Source organism: Pseudophryne corroboree, chromosome 6, assembly GCF_028390025.1.
Source record: "Pseudophryne corroboree isolate aPseCor3 chromosome 6, aPseCor3.hap2, whole genome shotgun sequence".
In the NCBI taxonomy this organism is placed as follows: Eukaryota; Metazoa; Chordata; class Amphibia; order Anura; family Myobatrachidae; genus Pseudophryne; species Pseudophryne corroboree.
The window spans coordinates 306,885,291-306,907,271 of NC_086449.1; the positions used below are offsets into that span (position 1 = coordinate 306,885,291).

Consider the following 21,981-nt stretch of genomic DNA (forward strand, 5'->3'; position numbering starts at 1 on the left):
TGACTCGCTGTTTATACTGTATGCACCCAACAAGCTGGGTGCTCCTGCTTCTAAGCAGACGATTGCTCGTTGGATTTGTAGTACAATTCAACTTGCACATTCTGTGGCAGGCCTGCCACAGCCAAAATCTGTAAAAGCCCATTCCACAAGGAAGGTGGGCTCATCTTGGGCGGCTGCCCGAGGGGTCTCGGCTTTACAACTTTGCCGAGCAGCTACTTGGTCAGGGGCAAACACGTTTGCTAAATTCTACAAATTTGATACCCTGGCTGAGGAGGACCTGGAGTTCTCTCATTCGGTGCTGCAGAGTCATCCGCACTCTCCCGCCCGTTTGGGAGCTTTGGTATAATCCCCATGGTCCTTACGGAGTTCCCAGCATCCACTATGACGTCAGAGAAAATAAGAATTTACTTACCGATAATTCTATTTCTCATAGTCCGTAGTGGATGCTGGGCGCCCATCCCAAGTGCGGATTGTCTGCAATACTTGTATATAGTTATTGTTACAAACAAATCGGGTTGTTTATTGTTGGAAGCCATCTTTTCAGAGGCTCCTACGGTTATCATACTGTTAACTGGGTTCAGATCACGAGTTGTACGGTGTGATTGGTGTGGCTGGTATGAGTCTTACCCGGGATTCAAGATCCTTCCTTATTATGTACGCTCGTCCGGGCACAGTATCTTAACTGAGGCTTGGAGGAGGGTCATGGGGGGAGGAGCCAGTGCACACCAGCTAGTCTAAAGCTTTTACTTTTTGTGCCCAGTCTCCTGCGGAGCCGCTATTCCCCCATGGTCCTTACGGAGTTCCCAGCATCCACTACGGACTATGAGAAATAGAATTATCGGTAAGTAAATTCTTATTATTTCATGCATGAATAAAAAGATTTGTGCTCTTAATAGAATACATAGTATAAATTCAATGTTAGTCCCCCAAGGCATAAAAGAGTATATTGGAATGATATTTAAGAGTATAGAGGAAAACATCATAATGATAAATTTTGTCAATGGATAATAAGGAGACCACCATTATACTGAAGTACATACCAGGGGCGTATCTAGCTATTGGCCAGGATGGGACTCGCCAGGGGCGCCAGCTGAGGAGGGGCGCTGCCTGGTTGTGCCACCCGTGGCCAAGGGGCAGATTCACTATGCTCCTGTGTCCCCCACCTGCAGGGATGCCCGGCAAAGACCACAGGAGGCAGCAGCGGCAGACACTGTTCTTCTCGCCAGAGTCCGGCACCGCTCCGCAGTCTGCACTACAATCAAGTAACTCTTTAAAACTACAGCTCCCAGCAGCCATTGCTGCTGTGAGCTCCCGGCAGCAATGGCTGCTGGGAGCTGTAGTTTTGCAGAGTTACTTGATTGTAGCATGGACTGCGGAGCGGTGCCGGACTCTGGCGAGAAGAACAGTGTCTGCCGCTGCTGCCTTCTGTGATTTTTGTCGGGCATCGGACGACGACAACACAGGTCAGCAGCGACGGATTGGGATGCCCCCCTCCCCTCCCGTTGACTTCAGTGGCCGTGCTCCGTCCCACTTTGGCCGATTCCTATATCCGCGGCTGCGGCGATATGAGCTTCTGCGCATGCGCTGAACAGAAGCTTATTCAAACTGGAGCCGCAGCAGTGAAGCTAGTGTAGTGTGTGCTGAGGCAAGTGACCAGGGACAGCGAGCGCACAGAGGGGCCAGGCAAACAGTGTAATAGCAGGGGGTGCCCTGGAGCCATACAACCCTTGGTCCCTAGGACCCAGCAGCCTGCAGCAACTGGAATCGAGACCTTGGCCTCAGACAGAAGCATGTGCAGGTTAGTGATGCCCCCCCAACTCCCACCTGGCGGCTGTGGCTTGCACTGTATCCTCCCCCTCCCCCCCTCCCACTTGGCAGCTGCATGCGGGGAGGCAAGGGACACACATCATGGGAAGGTGAAATAGCTTGTGTGTCAGCATCTGTTTGTGTGTCAGCGTCTGTCAGTGTCAGTTTCTGTATGTCAGTAAGTCAGGGTCTGTGTTAACATCTGTCAGTGTGTCAGCATCTATCAGTGTATCAGCATCTGTCTGTGTCAGCAGCAGTGTGTCAGCATGTTTCTGTGTGTCAGTGTCAGCATCTGTCTGTGTGTCAGTGTATGTCTGTGTGTCTGTGTCAGCATAAGTGTGCCAGCATCTGTCTGTGTGTCAGTGTGTCATTGTCTGTTTGCATGTCAGGGTCTGTGTGTCAACATCTGTGTCAGTGTGTAAGCCTCAGCGTGTCAGCATCTTTCTGTGTGTCTCTGTCAGCATCAGTGTGTCAGCATCTGTTTGTGTCTCAGTGTGTCAGCTGTGTGCGTCAGCTCCCTAGACAGAGTAAACCCCCCCCCCCCCCCCCCCCCGGAATGCAAGAACATACACAGTCCACCCCATTTTTATTTATTTTTGTAGGCCAATGTGTTTTAATATTTTAAATGTGGGAGCCAATTTTTTTTTTTTCCTGTGGGGGATAATTTATTTTATTTTTCCTGTTTGGGGTCATTGTGTTTTTTTCCTGTTGGGGCCAATGTGTTTGATTGTTTTTTGTAGAGGCCAATGTGTGTGTTTGTTTTCTGTTGGTGCCAATATATGGGGGGGTTTTATGTGGGGGCCAATGTGTTTATTTTTTCTGTGGATGCCAATATGTTTTTTTATGTTGGGGCCAATGTGTTTTTTTTAAATTTCCTACGGGGGTCAGTATGTTCATTTTTTTTCATGTCGGTGGTCAATTTGTTTGTTTTCTTGTGAAAGCCAGTGTGTTTTTATTTTATTTTTTATGTGTTGTTTAATATGTTTTCTTTTCTGTAGGGCCAATGGTGTGTGTGTGTTTTTTTTCTGTGGGGGTCAAATATTTTTTTTCTTTGGAGGCATAGCATAATGTGAATAACGGACATTATTGTGCGTTGTAATGTGAGTAAGGGACACTACTGTGTGGTGTAATATGAAATAAGGGTACAATTGTGTGGCCATGCCCCTTTTTTGGCACACGCGACTTCCATATTTTAACTATGAGGGAGGGGGGGGGGGGGCGCCATTCCCTTACTTTGCCAGGGGTGCTCGGACCCCTAGATACACCCCTGGTACATACACACATGGGGCTCAAATGTCATTAAGTTCAATACAGTCATTGAGACCTTTAGGAAAAAGAGTCCCCAAAGTGTATATCCAGAAAGCCTCACGTTTACAGAGGTGATTATATCTATCACCTCCTCGGGTTGTGGGTTTAAAATATTCTAAGTAGAGGATGGCCTTGGAAAGGCTTAAACGCGTTGGAGTAAAGACATACAGACTTTCAAGTTCTGCAGAACTACTTTTGCATACCAGATACATCGAGCTTCACATCTAACAAGACCCGGTCACGTGATCGGGAGAAACCCGGAAGCGGACCAGGTTGCTGAGCAACAGAAGACGGACAAGCCGGTGACGGGACTGGGCAAACACAGGAGAAGGTAGGAAGCGAGCCTCTGTTGCGGCGAGGGTCACTCACTAGGCGGCTCCGGAGAGCGCTCTCTGAGTTTTCCCTCGCCCCAGACGAGATTACCGGTGCGGCGCCTCGGCTCTCAGGGGGTGTCTGTTCCAAGGCGCACCACGGGAAGCTGAGACCGGCCTGTAAGATTAGTCCAGAGCCTCCCTATCATACCTTCCATGTGTAATTGCCCTATACCCACACCGTGAAGATTCCAAGTGTGGCACATACAGAATAAGCGCTATTTGTGAGACTGAAAAACTAGAGTGCACTCTAACAGAGACAGTAATAAATGCATGCGGGACGCCGCTAGTTTGAAACTATTTGCTGACCAAGAGTGACATTACGTATCAGTGCCATCCAGCACTCCTCTTCACATTATTCAGTTATTTAGTTAAATACAATAAATTGTTACATTGTACCTAATTTTTATGATCATCATTGATTTCAATACATTTCAATCTGAAACATAGGACCACCAAGCACCCAATTGATACATCATTTATTTGATTTTGATTTTATATTCGTTTCTCATTCAAATCTATATGCATTGATCATTTTATCACACACGCACCAGTATTTGCTGAATTTAAGGGTTTATATTCAATTAACCATTAACCATTCATCAATCCAATTACTCATTTATTATTTATTTATCCTTATCCATACTTGAAGAAATCAAGGGCTCATATCTTATTAACCAATTAATTGGATAAACAGACCAATCACCCGGATTGAGCGCAACACCATTCCCAATTAAAATATTCTAACCCTGTACTTTTATTGATTTAATATCACCACCATGCGCTTCTGTGACATGTCTCACTAGGCTATGATGACTATGGCCTCTTAGAATGTTATTTCTATGTTCTAAAAATCTTGTACATAGCATGCGTGTTGTTCGTCCCACATACTGGATACCACAGATACAGTTGATAACGTATATGACATATTTAGTCTGACAATCTATACTACTTTGTACTTCGAACAGTGTCCCAAATGTATGTGAATGTGCAGTTGTAGCTCCATCCATGATAAATTGGCACGTAATGCACCTCTTTCTCCTGCATTTAAAACACCCAATCGATTTTACAGATTTTTGTAACCAAGAATTTTTATTGCTGTTGGTAGCCAAATTAGAGTCCAGGGACTATAATGACTAGGCGCTAAATAAGTTTGTAGATTTGATGCCTTTTTAAAAGTAATAAACGGTTTTTCTTCCAAAATAGTGGACAGAATCCTATCTGTTTTTAATATAGGATAATTTTTATTAATAATCTTCTTAAGTTCTCTGGAACACGTATTGAACTTGGTAATAAATCTGGGTTGTGAATCAGTGTCAGATGTACATTCCACATCTAATTTACATTCCACATCTAATTTAGATGCCAAAAGGGATTCCCTATCTCTGGAACGAGTTTCTATTAGAGCTTCTTCCACTAATTTGACTGGATACCCCTGAACTCTAAAGGAGGTAGCAAGTTCAGCGGCCTGTGTCTCAAATTGTTCTAACTAAGAACAATTGCGACGAATTCTGAGATATTGGCTTTTAGGTATATTATTAAGCCATGGGCGGAAGTGGCAACTTCTATAGTTCAAAAAAGTTTTGGTATCAACCTCTTTACGAAAGGTGGATGTGACTAAGCTATCATGCTCAATTCTAATATCTATATCCAAAAAATTAATATGTGATAAGTGCGCAGTGCTGGTGAACCGTAAACCAAAATCATTAGAGTTAAGATATGTGAGAAAAGAAACTGTGGATTGTAAATCTCCATCCCAAATAAAGAACAGGTCGTCGATGTAGCGACTATATAGCACCAGGTGCGCCCCAAACCCCCCCCCCCCCCCCAAATGAGGGATTCTTCAAGTCGGCCCATATATAGATTAGCGAAACTTGGGGCGAACCTGGCTCCCATCGCCACACCGAGGACCTGTAGATAAAATTGACCATCGAAAGTGAAATAATTGTGTCACAAAATTAATTGAATGGCTTCCAATATAAATTGACAAAGGTAATCATCAATGGACTCATCAGATTTTAAATAGAATTCTGTGGCACTATACCTTTTTGGTGGGGTATATTACTATAAAGAGATTCAACATCACATGTTAAAAACATGTAATCCTTTTTCCACTTTACATCCTTAATCATGTTTAAAAAGTGGGTGGAATCTCTAATAAACAATTTAAGGGTGTGCACATGTGGTTGTAAAAAAGAATCAACAAAAGCAGATAAATTAGACGTAAGGGACCCAACACCAGAAATTATAGGACGTCCAGGAGGTGTTTGGAGGGACTTGTGTATCTTGGGGAGGTGATAATACATGGGGATGATGGGGAATTTATTTACCAAAAAAGCATATTCATTTTTGGATAAAGTACCATTTCTCATGGCTGTATCAAGAAATAATTTAATTTCCAAATGGTACTGAATAGTAGGATCATCCTTTAGTGTAGTATAAAACTACTATTCATTGAGCAATTACTATTAACTTCTGGCAAATTGTGCGCTATATATATGTTCTCTGCTATCTGGATGTCATGTTGATGTAGACATTGGTAGATTAAGTAATTATTGGTACACTTCGTTTTTAAATGATTTTAATGTTTGTCACTTAGTTTATTGTTATGGAGCCTCCGCTGCCACATCCACGATCCCTGAGTAAGCTGTCAGATGCTCAAACCATTCGGAGCCGTCACCATGAGTGAGATGGAAGCGCTGCGCCGCCCGTACACAGTGGCGTTGCCACGGGAGCGGGTGGAACGCAGGGCCGACTTCCGCCATCGGGTGGAACGCACGGACCGGAAGTGGGGTTGAGAGCTGCGGATGTGCCCGGGAACGCGGACGCCGGCGGGAGATCCACAAGCACGCTGTGGTGAGGTATTTAGTGGATAAGTTCTACACATTCTTGTTATGTCTGTTTTTGTTGTGATGTGATCCTGAGAAAGGGGGTTGCACCCCGAACCGTCGATCTTAATACATCAAACTGCATTTGAAAGTTTCAAGTATCTGAGTGCCATCTGTTTGTTTGGGATACTATATTATTGTCTGTGGAGGGAGCACCAGTGCCTGTTCTTTTAATACCTGAGTGCCGGCTGTTTGTGGACGCATTATATATATATATATATATATATATATATATATATATATATATATATATATATATAAATAAATATATAATCACTTGATATATTGTGGAGAACGTTGTGTTTGTGGATCTTGTTCCTACTTTGCAGACTGTATTACATTACTTATCCGGAGGTCCCACCACAAGTGAAATAAATAACGATACATTTATACACATTGGTTGCCCAGTTTTTTCTTCTATAAGAGACTCACTTACCTCTATCCATCCAGACACATATCGCCAGTGCCCATTTAAAGTTCTTCCCTAAGCAGATTTCCAAGGCAATCTACTCTGTCTAGATAATTTAACCTTTGTTTGTCCAATCACTTAGTTATCCTCGACTATTATTGCTCTTGCACTTTAAGTGAGATAGGATTGGTATGGTAAATATCTTTTCCCTTTTCTACAGAGTAAAGTTAGTTTACAGTTATTGTTAATGTTCTCTTGATTCCCATGATCTTGTTGTATGATATAAACACTAAATATATGGCTTACGTCATGTAATGCTAATAGGAGACATGTAGAAATGTTCTACAAAGAAGTGTGCAGAAAGCCAATGACAATTATTGTACTTCATTTTAAATGTCATGGGCAACACCTCATTTTCTAGGCTGCTACCTGTAGAAGAGTCTTCAGAAAAGTCATCAGCTTAAAAAAAAAAAATATGTGTTCAGTAAGAATATACTAATTTTTTTAAACAAAAAATTTATGGAAATCCTAATTGTCAATACCTTGCCTTAGAGTAATGTCCTTTTCAAGGTCATGCTGAGACTGCCTGTTGTTTAGAGATGCTGTGTCTTTACTTAACCTGAAATCAAACTGCAATACAGAAACAATTTCAGTTGAGAATGGATTTGTTTATACCAAACAAATGAAAGAACATTTTCATGTGTTTACAAACCCTTGGGGCACTTTTAAAGGCTGAAATTATCACATCAAATCTACCGACCTTGACTTTTTGGTGTGTGGAAAATTGGCTAAATGCTTATTATTACAGACTATACTGAACAAGTCTGCAATGATAGTTTGTAATCTCTTCTTCTGACACAGGGAATTCGCATATAAAATAATAATTCCTCTCATCTTGACATTTATACATAAGGCATGAAGTCTGATGGGAACAATTTGTGGTAACACTGTGTCTGTATAAAGTGTAATCAATGGCTCCTATACAGAGCCATGGATTATTTATGTGCTAGGCTTTAAAGAATGAAGTTTTAATCATATTATCCACAGTGATGGATTTAGACAGCAGAAAACTTTGATTAAATCTCATGGAAAATCAAAATATTAAACTTCTCACTTAGCCACAGTCAAATTACTTTAGTGTTGATTTGATAATAAATTAGGGTAGTGCAACAACTGCTTGCTGCAAAAGAAACAGATACAATGAAACAGGAAATCTAAGTATAGATTTTGCACCATGGACCAAAGGGGATGCGGTCAATTTACCTACAATCAAAATCCCAACAGTCAAAATACCAACAACCATTGACTGACGGTCAAAATCCCGACAAGGTATTTGAGTGGGATCTGGGAGTCAAGCAAAATTTCCCAAAATTCAGCAGACTCTGACAGCAGACAGAAAATTCTCAGAGAGTACAGGACTCCAGTGGGAGGACCTATTACAAGTAAGCAACAGTTGGCAGCTTGTAATTGATCCACCTGCTCACACAACCCCTTCCACTACGATATTAAAGTGGTAAATGAAAAGTGCTATTTCTGCATTAAGATAGGTAGAAGATTAGGGAAATTGAAGAAACAGACAGACACACTTCTTCATGTTACACTGTAACGCTATTATTACCAAATTCACGTCAAACAATGACTAGGTTACCTTTACTAGTTATTCCTATCAGAGGCAGCATTACCTGTGCCTTCTTACCAGATAGGATCTACTCATCTCTCTAAACATAGGTCTGTGTTACTTAAGTTTTGAATGGCAAAAAATTAATTATAGAAACATTTACTCATTTTTACCTGCTTATTTTTGTCTGTTACAGGGGTAGTCTGTAAAACCAAATGAAGGCCACAGTTATTTACCTACAGGAAGGAAAATAACGTGTAATAAATAAAGCTTGTCATTAAAAATGTAATAAACCACATTTAATATGATTACATGTAAAAGCAAAGGTCTAAAATTAAAAGACAAATTACTGTGAACCACAATATGGTGCACGTGTTACCCTGACTGTACGCATCATGTCACTGTTGGGTAAGGAGGCAGTGGCATCTGAGATGGCGTAGCAGTGGGTGTTGCTGGCCAGTGTCTGGGAAGCGACCTCAAGGGAGCGCAAAAAGGCCAATTTATGGGCGTGTAATGGGACATGTGGGCGTGTCAATGCAAGTGGCCTGCGTTCTCAGATGCAGAGCGGCTTCCACAGAGGTGATGTTCAGATGGAGACACTGGGCATGCCACAGACTGGTGCATCTGTAGATGATGGACGCGATGGTACGCCAATGCTGGACTGTTTGGAACCACTGACTGCTACTGTGCACAGGAGCACAGAAAGTGGCTGTCTCAGGACTTGCACAATCCGGCGCAAGCATCTACTCTGGGAGGAAAAGCTCAAGCTAGCATTTGCATGTTATCACTGGTGCTACTCCACAGACAAATGTAAGTATGGATACACAGGCATCCACCTCTGAATCAGGCCCAAAATGTTAATACATATTATAATCACTAATGAATGTGTGTATACAGATGTGTCTTCATATATCATTTGTGCAGTCACGGCAAACAGCCCATCTCTTGCGCCAGGTCCCATGAGACTCTGTTTGCGTCAAGTGTCTTTTTCATATCGTATTTTGACGCGCATCGCTATGGGCATACACAAGGAGAGATCCGTGCTTAATTTCTAAGCAATCTAGTCTGATTTCTTAGAAATTAAGTACGGATCTCTCTGTGTGTACCCCCCTTAAGTTGCACACAGATATAAAAGTGCCGTATAACAAATTAATCAGCACGGTCTCAGTTTTCATCCTAGTCACATTGCATTGCGACTATGATGCATTTTAATTAAAAAAGGACGCTCAGCCCAAGCAGAGTCGCATGACACCTGATGGTTCACTCTCGCCTGGCATCTCGTGATGCATGGTGTATTGAGGCCAGAAGTATGAGGACACATCTGTATGCTGCAAAACAATCCTGCAGATTGCCTTTCCAAGTGTGGTTCTTCTTTAATTTAAAGCAGTGGTTCCAGAACTTTTTCGAGACACTGCCCCTTGTCACCATAAACTTATGCCCTGTCCCTGCAGACCACTGAGGAAGATAATAATACAAAACAGCAACAATTCATTTAACATTATTCAAAATCCAATCTGTTAACCTAGGTAAAGTCTTCCACACAATGGGGTGGTAATGGCCACTTTGGAATCCACCTGATTTACACATTAATATTACAAGTTCAATTACATTTCTAAAAGCTTCTTAAACAGGTTTCAATAGATGAAAAAAATAGGATTTTAATTACCTGCCAGTAAATCCTTTTCTCGTAGTCCGTAGAGGATGCTGGGATCCATATTAGTACCATGGGGTATAGATGGGTCCACCAGGAGCCATTGGCACTTTAAGAGTTTAAGAGTGTGGGCTGGCTCCTCCCTCTATGTCCCTCCTACCAGACTCAGTCTAGAAACTGTGCCCGAGGAGACGACATACTTCAAGAGAAGGAATTACACAGATAGTGGCGAGATTCATACCAGCTCACACAAACATGCGAATCCGGCCAACATGCCGGAACAACTCAGCGACAGCTGAAACATAAATAATGCAGAACTTACCTAGGAACCAGGTAACATTGAACCATAAACCCAATACAGGAAAACGAAGCGCAGGGCGGGCGGCCAGCATCCTCTACGGACTACGAGAAAATAGGATTTTAATACCTACCGGTAAATCCTTTTCTCTTAGTCCGTAGAGGATGCTGGGGTCACTTCAAGAACCATGGGGTATAGACGGGATCCACAGGAGACATGGGCACTTTAAGACTTTCAAAGAGGTATGAACTGGCTCCTCCCTCTATGCCCCTCCTCCAGACTCCAGTTATAGGAACTGTGCCCAGGGAGACGGACATTTCGAGGAAAAGGATTTATTGTTAAACTAAGGTGAGATACATACCAGCTCACACCTCAAGCACGCCGTACAACATGGCATTTAACACAACGCAAGTCAATGGCATGAACAACATCAGCAACAGGCTGACTATAAACGTAACACAACATGTGTGTAACCATAAGTAATAACTGCAGACACAGTACGCACTGGGACAGGCGCCCAGCATCCTCTACGGACTAAGAGAATAGGATTTACCGGTAGGTATTAAAATCCTATTTTCTCATACGTCCTAGAGGATGCTGGGGTTACATCAAGAACCATGGGATTATACCAAAGCTCTAGAACGGGCGGGAGAGTGCGGACTCTGCAGCACAGATTGACCAAACATGAGGTCCTCATTAGCCAGGGTATCAAACTTGTAGAACTTCGCAAAGGTGTTTGAACACGACCAAGTAGCTGCTCAGCAAAGTTGTAATGCCGAGACCCCCCGGGCAACCGCCCAGGACGAGCCCACCTTTCTGGTAGAATGGGCCTTCACCGATTTCGGTAACGGCAATCCCGCCGTAGAATGAGCCTGCTGAATCATATGACAGATCCAGCGCGCAATAGTCTGCTTGGAAGCAGGAGCCCCAATTTATTGTGAGCATACAGGACAAACAGAGCCTCTGTTTTCCTAAACTGAGCCGTTCTGGCGACATAAATTTTCAAAGCTCTTACTACATCGAGAAACTTTGATTCCAGCAAGGTGTCAGTAGCCACTGGCACCACAATAGGTTGGTTCAGGTGGAACGACGAAACCACTTTCGGCAGAAACTGCTGGCGAGTCCTCAACTCTGCTCTATCTTCATGGAAGATCAAATAAGGGCTCTTGTGAGACAAGGCTGCCAATTCAGACACCCCCTTGCGGATGCCAAGGCCAACAGCATGATTACTTTCCAAGTAAGGAATTTCAACTCTACCTTCTGTAAAGGTTCAAACCAATGAGATTGAAGCAACTGCAACACCACGTTAAGATCCCATGGTGCCACAGGGGGCACAAAGGGAGGTTGGATGTGCAACACGCCTTTCACGAAGGTCTGAACTTCTGGAAGGGAGGCCAATTGTTTTTGGAAGAAAACCGATAAAGCTGAAATTTTAACTTTAATTGAGCCCAACTTTAGGCCCGCATCCACACCGGCTTGTAGAAAATGGAGAAAACGTCCTAACTGAAATTCTTCCGTAAGAGCCTCCTTGGATTCACACCAAGACACGTATTTTCTCCAAATACGGAGGTACTGTTTAGATGTTACTCCTTTCCTGGCCTGAATAAGAGTGGGGATGACTTCCTTGGGAATACCCTTTCGGGCTAGGATCCGGCGTTCAACCTCCAAGCCATCAAACGAAATTGCGGTAAGTCTTGGAACACGCACGGCCCCTGCTGTAATAGATCCTCCCTCAGAGGAAGAGGCCAGGGATCTCCTATGAGTATTTCCTGAAGATCTGGATACCAAGCCCTTCTTGGCCAGTCTGGAACAATGAGGATCGCTTGAACCTTTGTTCTTCTTATGATCTTTATCACTTTTGGAATGAGTGGAAGCGGAGGAAACACGTACACCGACTGAAACACCCACGGTTTCACTAGGGCGTCCACTGCTATTGCTTGAGGGTCTCTCGACCTGGAACAATATCTCTGAAGTTTCTTGTTGAGGCGAGCCGCCATCATGTCTATTTGAGGAATTCCCCAAAGACTTGTCACTTCTGCAAAGACCTCTTGATGAAGACCCCACTCTCCTGGATGAAGATCGTGTCTGCTGAGGAAGTCTGCTTCCGAGTTGTCCACTCCTGGAATGAAGATCGCTGACAGAGCGCTTGTATGCCTTTCCGCCCAACGGAGCACCTTTGTGGCCTCTACCATTATGTACGCTACTGCTGTTATGTTGTCCGACTGAATCAAGACGGGCCGATTGCGAAGAAGATGTTCCACTTGCAGAAGGCCATTGTGAATGGCCCTTAACTCCAGAACGTTTATGTATAGACACATTTCCTGGCTTGACCATCTTCCCTGGAAGCTTCCCCCTGCGTGACTGCTCCCCGGCCTCGGAGACTCGCATCCGTGGTCACTAGGATCCAGTCCTGGATCCCGAACCTGCGTCCCTCTAGGAGGTGAGAGCTGTGCAGCCACCACAGGAGTGAGATTCTGGTCTTGGAAGACAGGGTTATCTTTCAGTACATGTGCAGATGGGACCCGGACCACTTGTCCAACAGGTCCCACTGAAACACTCTGGCATGGAATTTGCCAAACTGAATGGCCTCGTAGGCCGCCACCATCTTTCCCAGCAACCAAGTGCATTGATGGATCGATACTCTTGCTGGTTTCAGCATTTGTTTGACCAGGTTCTGAATTTCCAGAGCCTTTTCCACTGGAAGAAAGACTCTCTGTAATTCTGTGTCCAGAATCATTCACAAAAACGACAGCCATCTCGTCGGAACCAACTGTGATTTTGGCAAGTTTAGGAGCCAACCATGCTGCTGCAGAATTGTCAGGGAGAGCGTAATGTTCTGCCTCAATTGGTCCCTGGATCTCGCCTTTATCAGGAGATCATCCAAGTACGGGATAATCATGACTTCTTGCTTGTGTAGGAGAACCATCATTTCGGCCATTACTTTGGTCTGTCCACGGCTCCGAGGATTTTCACCAAACGGCAACGTCTGAAATTGGTAATGACAATCCCGAACTGCAAACCTCAGGTAAGCCTGATGTGGGGGATAAATGGGAACATGCAAGTAGGCATCCTTTATGTCTACCGACACCATAAAATCCCCCTCCTCCAGACTGGAGATCACTGCCCGGAGAGATTCCATCTTGAATTTGAATTTTTTTTTAGGTAGAAAATGAGGGATTTGAGGTCCAGGATTGGTCTAACTGAGCCGTCTGGCTTCGGGACCACGAACCAGCTCGAATAAAAGCCTTCTCCCTGTTGTGACGTGGGAACCCTGACAATGACTTGATTGTGACACAATTTTTGTATTGCGGCGCATACCACCTCCCTGTCTGGAAGAGAAGCTGGTAAGGCTGATTTGAAAAATCGGTGAGGTGGGACGTCTTGAAACTCCAGTTTGTACCCTTGGGACATTATTTCTAAAACCCAAGGGTCTAGGGCCGAACGAGCCCAAAACTGACTGAAAAACCTGAGACGTGCCCCCACAGGTGCGGATTCCCGCAGAGGAGCCCCAGCATCATGCGGTGGACTTGGCAGAAGCCGGGGAGGACTTCTGCTCCTGGGTACCGGCCACGGGCGGTGATCGTTTACCTTTTAATTTTCCTCTAGTAGCAAGGAAGGAAGACCCTCGGCCCTTTCTGTATTTATTGGGCCGAAAGGACTGCATCTGATAGTGGTGCGCTTTCTTTTGTGGTGCAGGCACATAAGGTAAAAACGATGACTTACCCGCGGTAGCCGTAGATACCAAATCAAGGAGGCCATCACCAAACAACACACCACCTTTATACGGTAGAGACTCCATAGCTTTCTTAGAGTCAGCATCAGCATTTCATTTATGAATCCACAATGCTCTCCTAGCTGAGACTGCCATGGCATTGGCCCGTGATCCCAAGAGGCCAATATCTCTCGCAGCTTCCTTTAGGTAGACTGCAGCATCCCTGATATGACCTAGTTTCAAAAGAATGCTATCCCTATCCAGGGTATCCATTTCAGATGACAAGTTATCTGCCCATTTTTCGATAGCACTACTCACCCACGCAGATGTAATGGCTGGTCTGAGTAGCGTACCCGTGGTGACATAAATGGATTTCAATGTATTTTCCCGTCTACGATCTGCAGGGTCCTTTAGAGCTGCCGTGTCAGGGGACGGGAGAGCCATCTTTTTGGATAGCCGTGACAGAGCTTTGTCCACAATGGGGGGGTGACTCCCATTTTTCCCTATCCCCAGAGGGAAACTGATACGCCACTACAATCCTTTTGGGAATCTGAAACTTTTTGTCAGGACTTTCCCAAACCTTTTCACAAAGCGTGTTCAGTTCATGAGAGGGAGGAAATGTTAGCTCAGGTTTCTTCCCTTTATACATACAGACCCTAGTATCAGGAACAGTAGTATCCTCAGTGATATGTAATACATCTTTTATAGCCACAATCATGTACTGAATGCTCTTTGCCAGTTTTGGATCTAATCTGGCATCACTATAGTCAACACTTGAGTCATGTCGGTATCCGTGTCTGCCAGCTGGGCAATTGAACGTTTTTGTGACCCCGAGGGGGTCTGGACTTCAAACAACATATCCTCTACGGATTTCGTCCAAGCCTGGTTCCGAGACTCAGATTTATCCAATATTTTATTTATCAGAGCCACAATTGCATTCAAAGCACTCAAAACATTCACCCAAACAGGTGTCGGCGGTGCCGACAGGGTCACTCCCACAGCTGTTTGTGTCCCTAACATAGTCTCCTCCTGGGAAGAGCACTCCGCCTCAGACATGCTGACACACGTGCACCCACCACACGCAGATACACTGGGCCTATAGGGGACAGACCCACAGTAAAGCCTGTCAGAGACACACAGAGGGAGATATTGCCAGCTCACACCCCAGCGCCCAAACCCGGTCTGAAAACACTACAGAAAATGTCCCAGACCTGCAGCGCTTTTATAAGTTACATATAATGCACCAAAATCACTGTGCCCCCCCCGTTTTGCACCCTGTTACTTGTACAGCAGTGTGAGGAAGGACCAGCGTCTCTGCAGCCTTGTGTAGAGAAAATGGCGCCGGGCTGTGTGCTGTGAGGGCTAAGCCCCGACCCGGTAATGGCGCGCTTCAGACCCGCTCTTTTTTAAAACTTTTTTATATTGGCGGGGGTCCGGACAGTGCCCTGGCACTTAGTCCGCTCTTGCCAGGTAGTGATTTGAGGTTAAAATGCTGTCCAGGGCGCCCCCCCCCCCCGCGCGCACCCTGAACCCTGTAGTGCCTCTGAGCGTGGGAGCATGGCGCGCAGCGCGGCTGCTGTGCGGTACCTCAAAGCCGTCACTGAAGTCTTCTGATCTTCTTCTACTCACCTGTCTTCTGACTTCTGGCTCTGCAAGGGGGGTGACGGCGGGCTCTGGGAACGAGCATCTAGGCATACCTAGCGATCAGACCTTCAGGAGCTAATGGTGTCTTGTAGCCAAAGAAGCAGAGCCTTTAAAATCACAGAAGTAGGTCTGACTTCTCTCCCCTAAGTCCCACGAAGCAGGGAGAATGTTGCCAGCAGTTCTCCCTAAACAGAAAAAACCTAACAAAGTCTTTTCAGATAAACTCAGTAGAGCTCCTCAGTGTGCATCCAGTCTGCCTGGGCACAGATTCTAAACTGGAGTCTGGAGGAGGGGCATAGAGGGAGGAGCCAGTTCACACCCCTTTGAAAGTCTTAAAGTGCCCATGTCTCCTGTGGATCCTGTCTATACCCCATGGTTCTTGGTGTGACCCCAGCATCCTCTAGGACGTATGAGAAAAGGATTTACCGGCAGGTAATTAAAATCCATTTTCTCTTACGTCCTAGAGGATGCTGTGGTCCATATTAGTACCATGGGGATGTACCAAAGCTCCCAGAACGGGAGGGAGAGCGCGGAGGCTCCTGCAATACTGCCTGACCAAACTTGAAGTCATCAGAGGCCAGAGTATCGAACTTGTAGAACTTGGCAAACGTGTTCGAACCAGACCAAGTAGCAGCTCGGCACAGCAGGAAGGCCGAGACACCCCTGGCAGCCGCCCAGGAAGAACCCACTTTACGAGTAGAGTGGGCCTTAACCGCTTTCGGACACGGCAATCCTGCCGTAGAATACGCATGCTGGATAGTGAACCTGATCCAGCGTGAAATCGACTGCTTAGAAGCAAAACACCCAATTTTCTTGGGATCGTAGAGGACAAATAGAGAGTCAGATTTCCTATGACGAGCAGTCCTCTTCACATAGATCTTCAAAGCCCGTACAACATCCAAGGCCTTTGAAGCAATTGAGGAGTCAGTAGCCACTGGCACCACAATAGGTTGGTTGATATGGAAAGCCAATACAACCTTAGGTAGGAACTGTGGACGAGTCCTAAGTTCCGCCCTAACTTCATGAAAGATCAGATAAGGACTTTTGCAAGATAAAGCTCCCAATTCCGACACGCACTGAGCAGAAGCCAAGGCCAACAGAGTGACTGCCTTCCACGTGAGAAACTTGATTTCAGCCTCCAGTAGAGGCTCAAACCATGCCGATTGTAGGAACTGCAACACCACATCTAGATCCCAGGGTGCCATTGGTGCCACAAAGGGAGGCTGGATGTGCAGAACCCCTTTCAAAAAGGTCTGAACCTCAGGGAGGACAGCCAATTGTTTTTGAAAGAAGATGGACAAAGCAGAGATTTGGACCTTGATGGATCCCAATCTCAGGCCCATATTCACGCCTGCAGGAAAAGGAGAAAACATCCAAGTTGAAACTCCACCACAGGAAGCTCCCTGGCTTCACACCAAGAAACATAATTTCTTCCAAATATGGTGGTAGTGTTTAGACGTCACCCCCTTCCTAGCCTGAATCAGGGTAGGGATGACCTCACTCGGAATACCTTTCCGAGCTAAGATCTGGCGTTCAACCACCATGCCGTCAAACGTAGCCATGGTAAGTCTTGATAGGCGAACGGCCCCTGCAGCAGCAGATCCTCCCGAAGAGGTAAGGGCCTTGGATCTTCCAGCAGAAGATCCGCATACCAAGCCCTCCTTGACCAGTCCGGAGCATTGAAGATTGCCAGAACCTTTGTTCTTCTTGCCAGCTGAAGGACCCTCGGAATCAGAGGAAGTGGAGGGAACACATACACCGACGTGAACACCCAGGGTGTTACCAGTGTGTCCACCTCCACTGCCTGCGGGACCCTCGACCTGGAACAGTACCTCCCCAGCTTCTTGTTGAGGCGGGAGGCCATCATGTCTATGTGAGGAACCCCCCACCAACCGGTTACCTCCAGGAACACCTCCGGATGGAGGCCCCACTTCCCTGGATGGAGATCGTGTCTGCTGAGGAAGTCTGCTTCCCAGTTGTCTACTCCCGGAATGAAGATTGCCGACATCGCTACAGCATGCCTTTCTGCCCAGAGGAGGATTCTTGACACCTCTGACATGGCAGCCCTGCTCTTCGTTCCGCCTTGTTGGTTTATGTAGGCCACTGTGGTCACGTTGTCAGACTGCACCTGAACAGCCCGATCCTGTAGAAGGTGTGCTGCTTGCAGAAGGGCGCAGTACACGGCCCTTAGCTCCAGGATGTTTATTGGGAGAAGAGATTTTTGATTCGACCACCTTCCTTGGAAGGTTTCCCCCTGAGCGACTGCTCCCCAACCTCTTAGACTTGCATCTGTGGTTAAAAGGATCCAGTCCTGAATTCCGAACCTTCAGCCTTCCAGAAGGTGAGGAAGTTGCAGCCACCAGAGGAGTGAAATCCTGGCTTTCGGATACAGGCGTATCCTCTTGTGCATGTGTAGGTGAGAACCCGACCACTGGTCCAATAGGTCCAGCTGAAAATGTCGAGGATAAAACCTGCTGTACTGCAGAGCCTCGTAGGCGGCAACCATCTTCCCCAGAAGGCGTATGCATTGATGAACCGATACCCGGGTAGGCTTTAGGACATCCCGGACCATTGCTTGAATCACCAACGCTTTCTCCACCGGGAGAAATACCCTCTGCACTTCCGTGTCGAGTATCATTCCCAGGAAAGACAGCCGCCTTGTCGGTTCCAGATGAGACTTTGGAAGGTTTAGGATCCAACCGTGTCTCCTCAGCAGTTGTGTCGTGAGCGCGATGGACCGCAACAACCTCTCCCTGGACGACGCCTTGATCAAGAGATCGTCCAGATATGGAATTATGTTCACCCCCTGTTTGCGGAAGAGAACCATTATCTCCGCCATCACCTTGGTGAAGATCCTCGGTGCTGTGGAGAGGCCAAACGGCAGCGCCTGGAACCGATAGTGATCGTCCATCAGTGCAAACCTGAGATATGCCTGATGCGGCGCCCAAATGGTAATGTGGAGGCAAGCATCCTTTATGTCCAGAGACACCAGGAACTCCCCCTCCGTCAGTCATGAGATGACAGCTCTAAGAGATTCCATCTTGAATTTGAACTCCCTGAGATAAGGGTTCAAAGACTTTAAATTTAGAATAGGCCGTACCGAACCATCCAGTTTCGGTACCACAAAAAGGTTCGGATAATAACCCTTGTTCCACTGCTAAAGTGGGACCGGAACAATGACCTCTGACACCACCAATTTTCTGATGGCCTCCAGAAGAATTGTCCTGTCTGCCAGCAGGGCTGGCAAGCCTGACCTGAAGAAACGGTGAGGCGGGGGATCTTGAAACTCCAGCCTGTTTCCTCTGGACACTATATCCAGTACCCAGGGGTCCAGACCCGACAAAACCCAGACGTGGCTGAACTGCCGGAGTCTTGCCCCCACCTGACCCTCCTCCAGGCCTAGCTGTCCACCGTCATTCGGAGGACTTAGGGGTATCAGAAGCGAGCTTCTGGGTCTGGGAACCTGCGGGAGCAGGCTTCTTTCCTTTGGCACAACCACCTCTGAAGAAGGTGTTCGAAGGCTTATTCTTTCCAGGCCTCGCGGGCCGAAAGAACTGTGATGTGGTAGAAGAAGGTTTCTTCATAGCTGGTGCAGCTGAGGGGAGAAAAGGAAACTTACCTGCGGTAGCCGTGGCAAGCCACGCATCCAGCACCTCCCCAAAAAGAGCCTGACCTTTGTATGGTAGGCCCTCCACACATTCCTGGATTCCGCGTCCGCAAACCAGTTGCGCAGCCAGAGACCCCTGCGAGCCGAGACGGACATGGAAGAGATCCCCGCTGCCATGGAACCCAGGTCTTTCATGGAATCCACCAGGAACCCTGCAGAATCCTGAATATTACGTAAAAATAAATCAACGTCACCTTTATCCATCGTAGTCGATTCCTCCTGCAGAGTGATTGACCACCTGGCAATAGCTTTTGCAATCCAAGCACAGGCTATAGTAGGCCACAATATAGCCCCTGAAGCCATGTAAATGGATTTCAGTGTAGCATCCACCTTGCGATCTGACGGGTCCTTTAACGCGGTAGATCCCGGGACCGGTAATACCACCTGTTTGGACAGCCTGGAGACAGAGGTGTCGACTATCGGCAGGGACTCCCATCTCTTCCTATCTTCCTCAGGGAAGGGAAAAGCCTCCAAGACCCTCTTGGGAATCTGGAATTTCTTTTCCGGAGTTTCCCATGACTATTCAAAGATAGCATTCAATTCTTTGGATGCCGGGAAGGTGAGGGGGGGGCTTCTTATGATCTGTAAAGAAGGCCTCCTCTACCTGTTCCGGAGCTGTGTCTGAAATGTGTAAAACATCCCTAACAGCCTTAATCATCAACTGCACCCCCTTGGCAAGTGATGCTGTCCCCCTCAACGCATCCCCGTCACTGTCTGCAGCGTCAGAGTCGGTGTCCGTGTCATCCTGCATAATTGCAAGTGCACGTTTTTGAGAATGTACCGCAGGGGACCCCGAGGAGGCAGGATCAGACCATACCACCATAGAGGACTGGAGGACCTGAGTGGCATGCTCAGTCCTAGCAACTCTATCAGAAATCTGAGAAATAGTCCCCCTCAGAGAGACTAACCATTCTGGCTCTCTAGCTGGGATCTGCGCTAAAACAGTGCAATCCTGATTACATGGAATGGACTCTTCCTGGGAAGATAAATCCTCTGCAGCATATGAAACAGTGTCCCTAGACATGTTGTCACACACACACCAAACACCCCACAAACACACAGGGTATTATGTAGACAGAGTTTCCCCCCCAAGAACGGCAGAAAGACACAGAGATTGGAGCCAACCCACACACAGCGCTATCAAAGGTATAGGGAGTCCCTAACCAGCGCTGACTGTGTCCCTTAATGGGTGACACAGCCTTTATACAGCCTCCACCCCTTCTACAACCCCCTTGGTACCGTACAGATAGCTGGAGATTGGTCTGGAGAGACCTGGTTCCACTTGTAGTAAGTGCAGGCATGAGAAAATGGCGCTGAACGCTGCTGGGTCCGCTCTGAGGAGAAGCTCCGCCCCCGCAGACCCCGTCAGACTTCAGTGGACAGTGTAGGGTACGGCGCTGGCCCAGGGCGCCCCACCGCAGTACTGCTGAGCCATCACGGAGTGCGGGTGAGACCGCGCTCCCTACCCTAAGGCCGCCTTCTTCACACTGTCCCCCCCCCCCCCCACCTCCCCCTCAGTCCCTCGCTGCAGGGAGGCAGTCGCCAGCAGCCTCTCTGTAAAACAAAAAACTCTGAAAAGAAAGAAAATAAACTTTTTCTAAAGAAGCTCTGTAGAGCTCCCCTAGCTGTGACCGACTCCTCCGGGCACATTTTCTAAACTCAGTCTGGTAGGAGGGGCATAGAGGGAGGAGCAAGCCCATACTCTTAAACTCTTAAGTGCCAATGGCTCCTGGTGGACCCGTCTATACCCCATGGTACTAATATGGACCCTAGCATCCTCTAGGACGTAAGAGAAAATAAGAATTTACTTACCGATAATTCTATTTCTCGTAGTCCGTAGTGGATGCTGGGGACTCCGTCAGGACCATGGGGATTAGCGGCTCCGCAGGAGACAGGGCACAAAAGTAAAAGCTTTAGGATCAGGTGGTGTGCACTGGCTCCTCCCCCTATGACCCTCCTCCAAGCCTCAGTTAGGATACTGTGCCCGGACGAGCGTACACAATAAGGAAGGATTTTGAATCCCGGGTAAGACTCATACCAGCCACACCAATCACACTGTACAACCTGTGATCTGAACCCAGTTAACAGCATGATAACAGCGGAGCCTCTGAAAAGATGGCTCACAACAACAATAACCCGATTTTTGAACAATAACTATGTACAAGTATTGCAGACAATCCGCACTTGGGATGGGCGCCCAGCATCCACTACGGACTACGAGAAATAGAATTATCGGTAAGTAAATTCTTATTTTCTCTGACATCCTAAGTGGATGCTGGGGACTCCGTCAGGACCATGGGGATTATACCAAAGCTCCCAAACGGGCGGGAGAGTGCGGATGACTCTGCAGCACCGAGTGAGAGAACTCCAGGTCCTCCTCAGCCAGGGTGTGCCCCTGACCAAGTAGCAGCTCGGCAAAGTTGTAAAGCCGAGACCCCTCGGGCAGCCGCCCAAGATGAGCCCACCTTCCTTGTGGAATGGGCATTTACATATTTTGGCTGTGGCAGGCCTGCCACAGAATGTGCAAGCTGAATTGTACTACACATCCAACTAGCAATCGTCTGCTTAGAAGCAAGAGCACCCAGTTTGTTGGGTGCATACAGGATAAC

General features: G+C 46.7%; 1 protein-coding gene across 6 annotated transcripts in view; it reads right to left on the reverse strand.

Annotated features, from left to right (window-relative positions):
• Nucleotides 1-21,981, reverse strand: part of LRRC49 (leucine rich repeat containing 49) — a 394,882-nt gene that overhangs the window by 363,503 nt on the left and 9,398 nt on the right. For 3 of the 6 annotated variants that reach the window (XR_010179247.1, XM_063926210.1, XM_063926208.1), the window contains exons 2-4: nt 8,574-8,636; nt 7,325-7,412; nt 7,212-7,241 (exon numbers count right to left, since the gene is read on the reverse strand). The exons of 1 other annotated variant lie outside the window; for it this stretch is intronic. Coding sequence is in view for 3 of the 5 variants with exons in the window: in XM_063926210.1 (XP_063782280.1) it covers nt 7,212-7,241; nt 7,325-7,412; nt 8,574-8,636 (181 nt within the window). In the remaining 2 variants the exon portion in view is untranslated. Of the gene's footprint in view, nt 1-7,211; nt 7,242-7,324; nt 7,413-8,573; nt 8,637-21,981 lie in introns of those variants that run through there. 2 more of the 6 variants (XM_063926209.1, XM_063926212.1) reach the window with 2 other exon arrangements.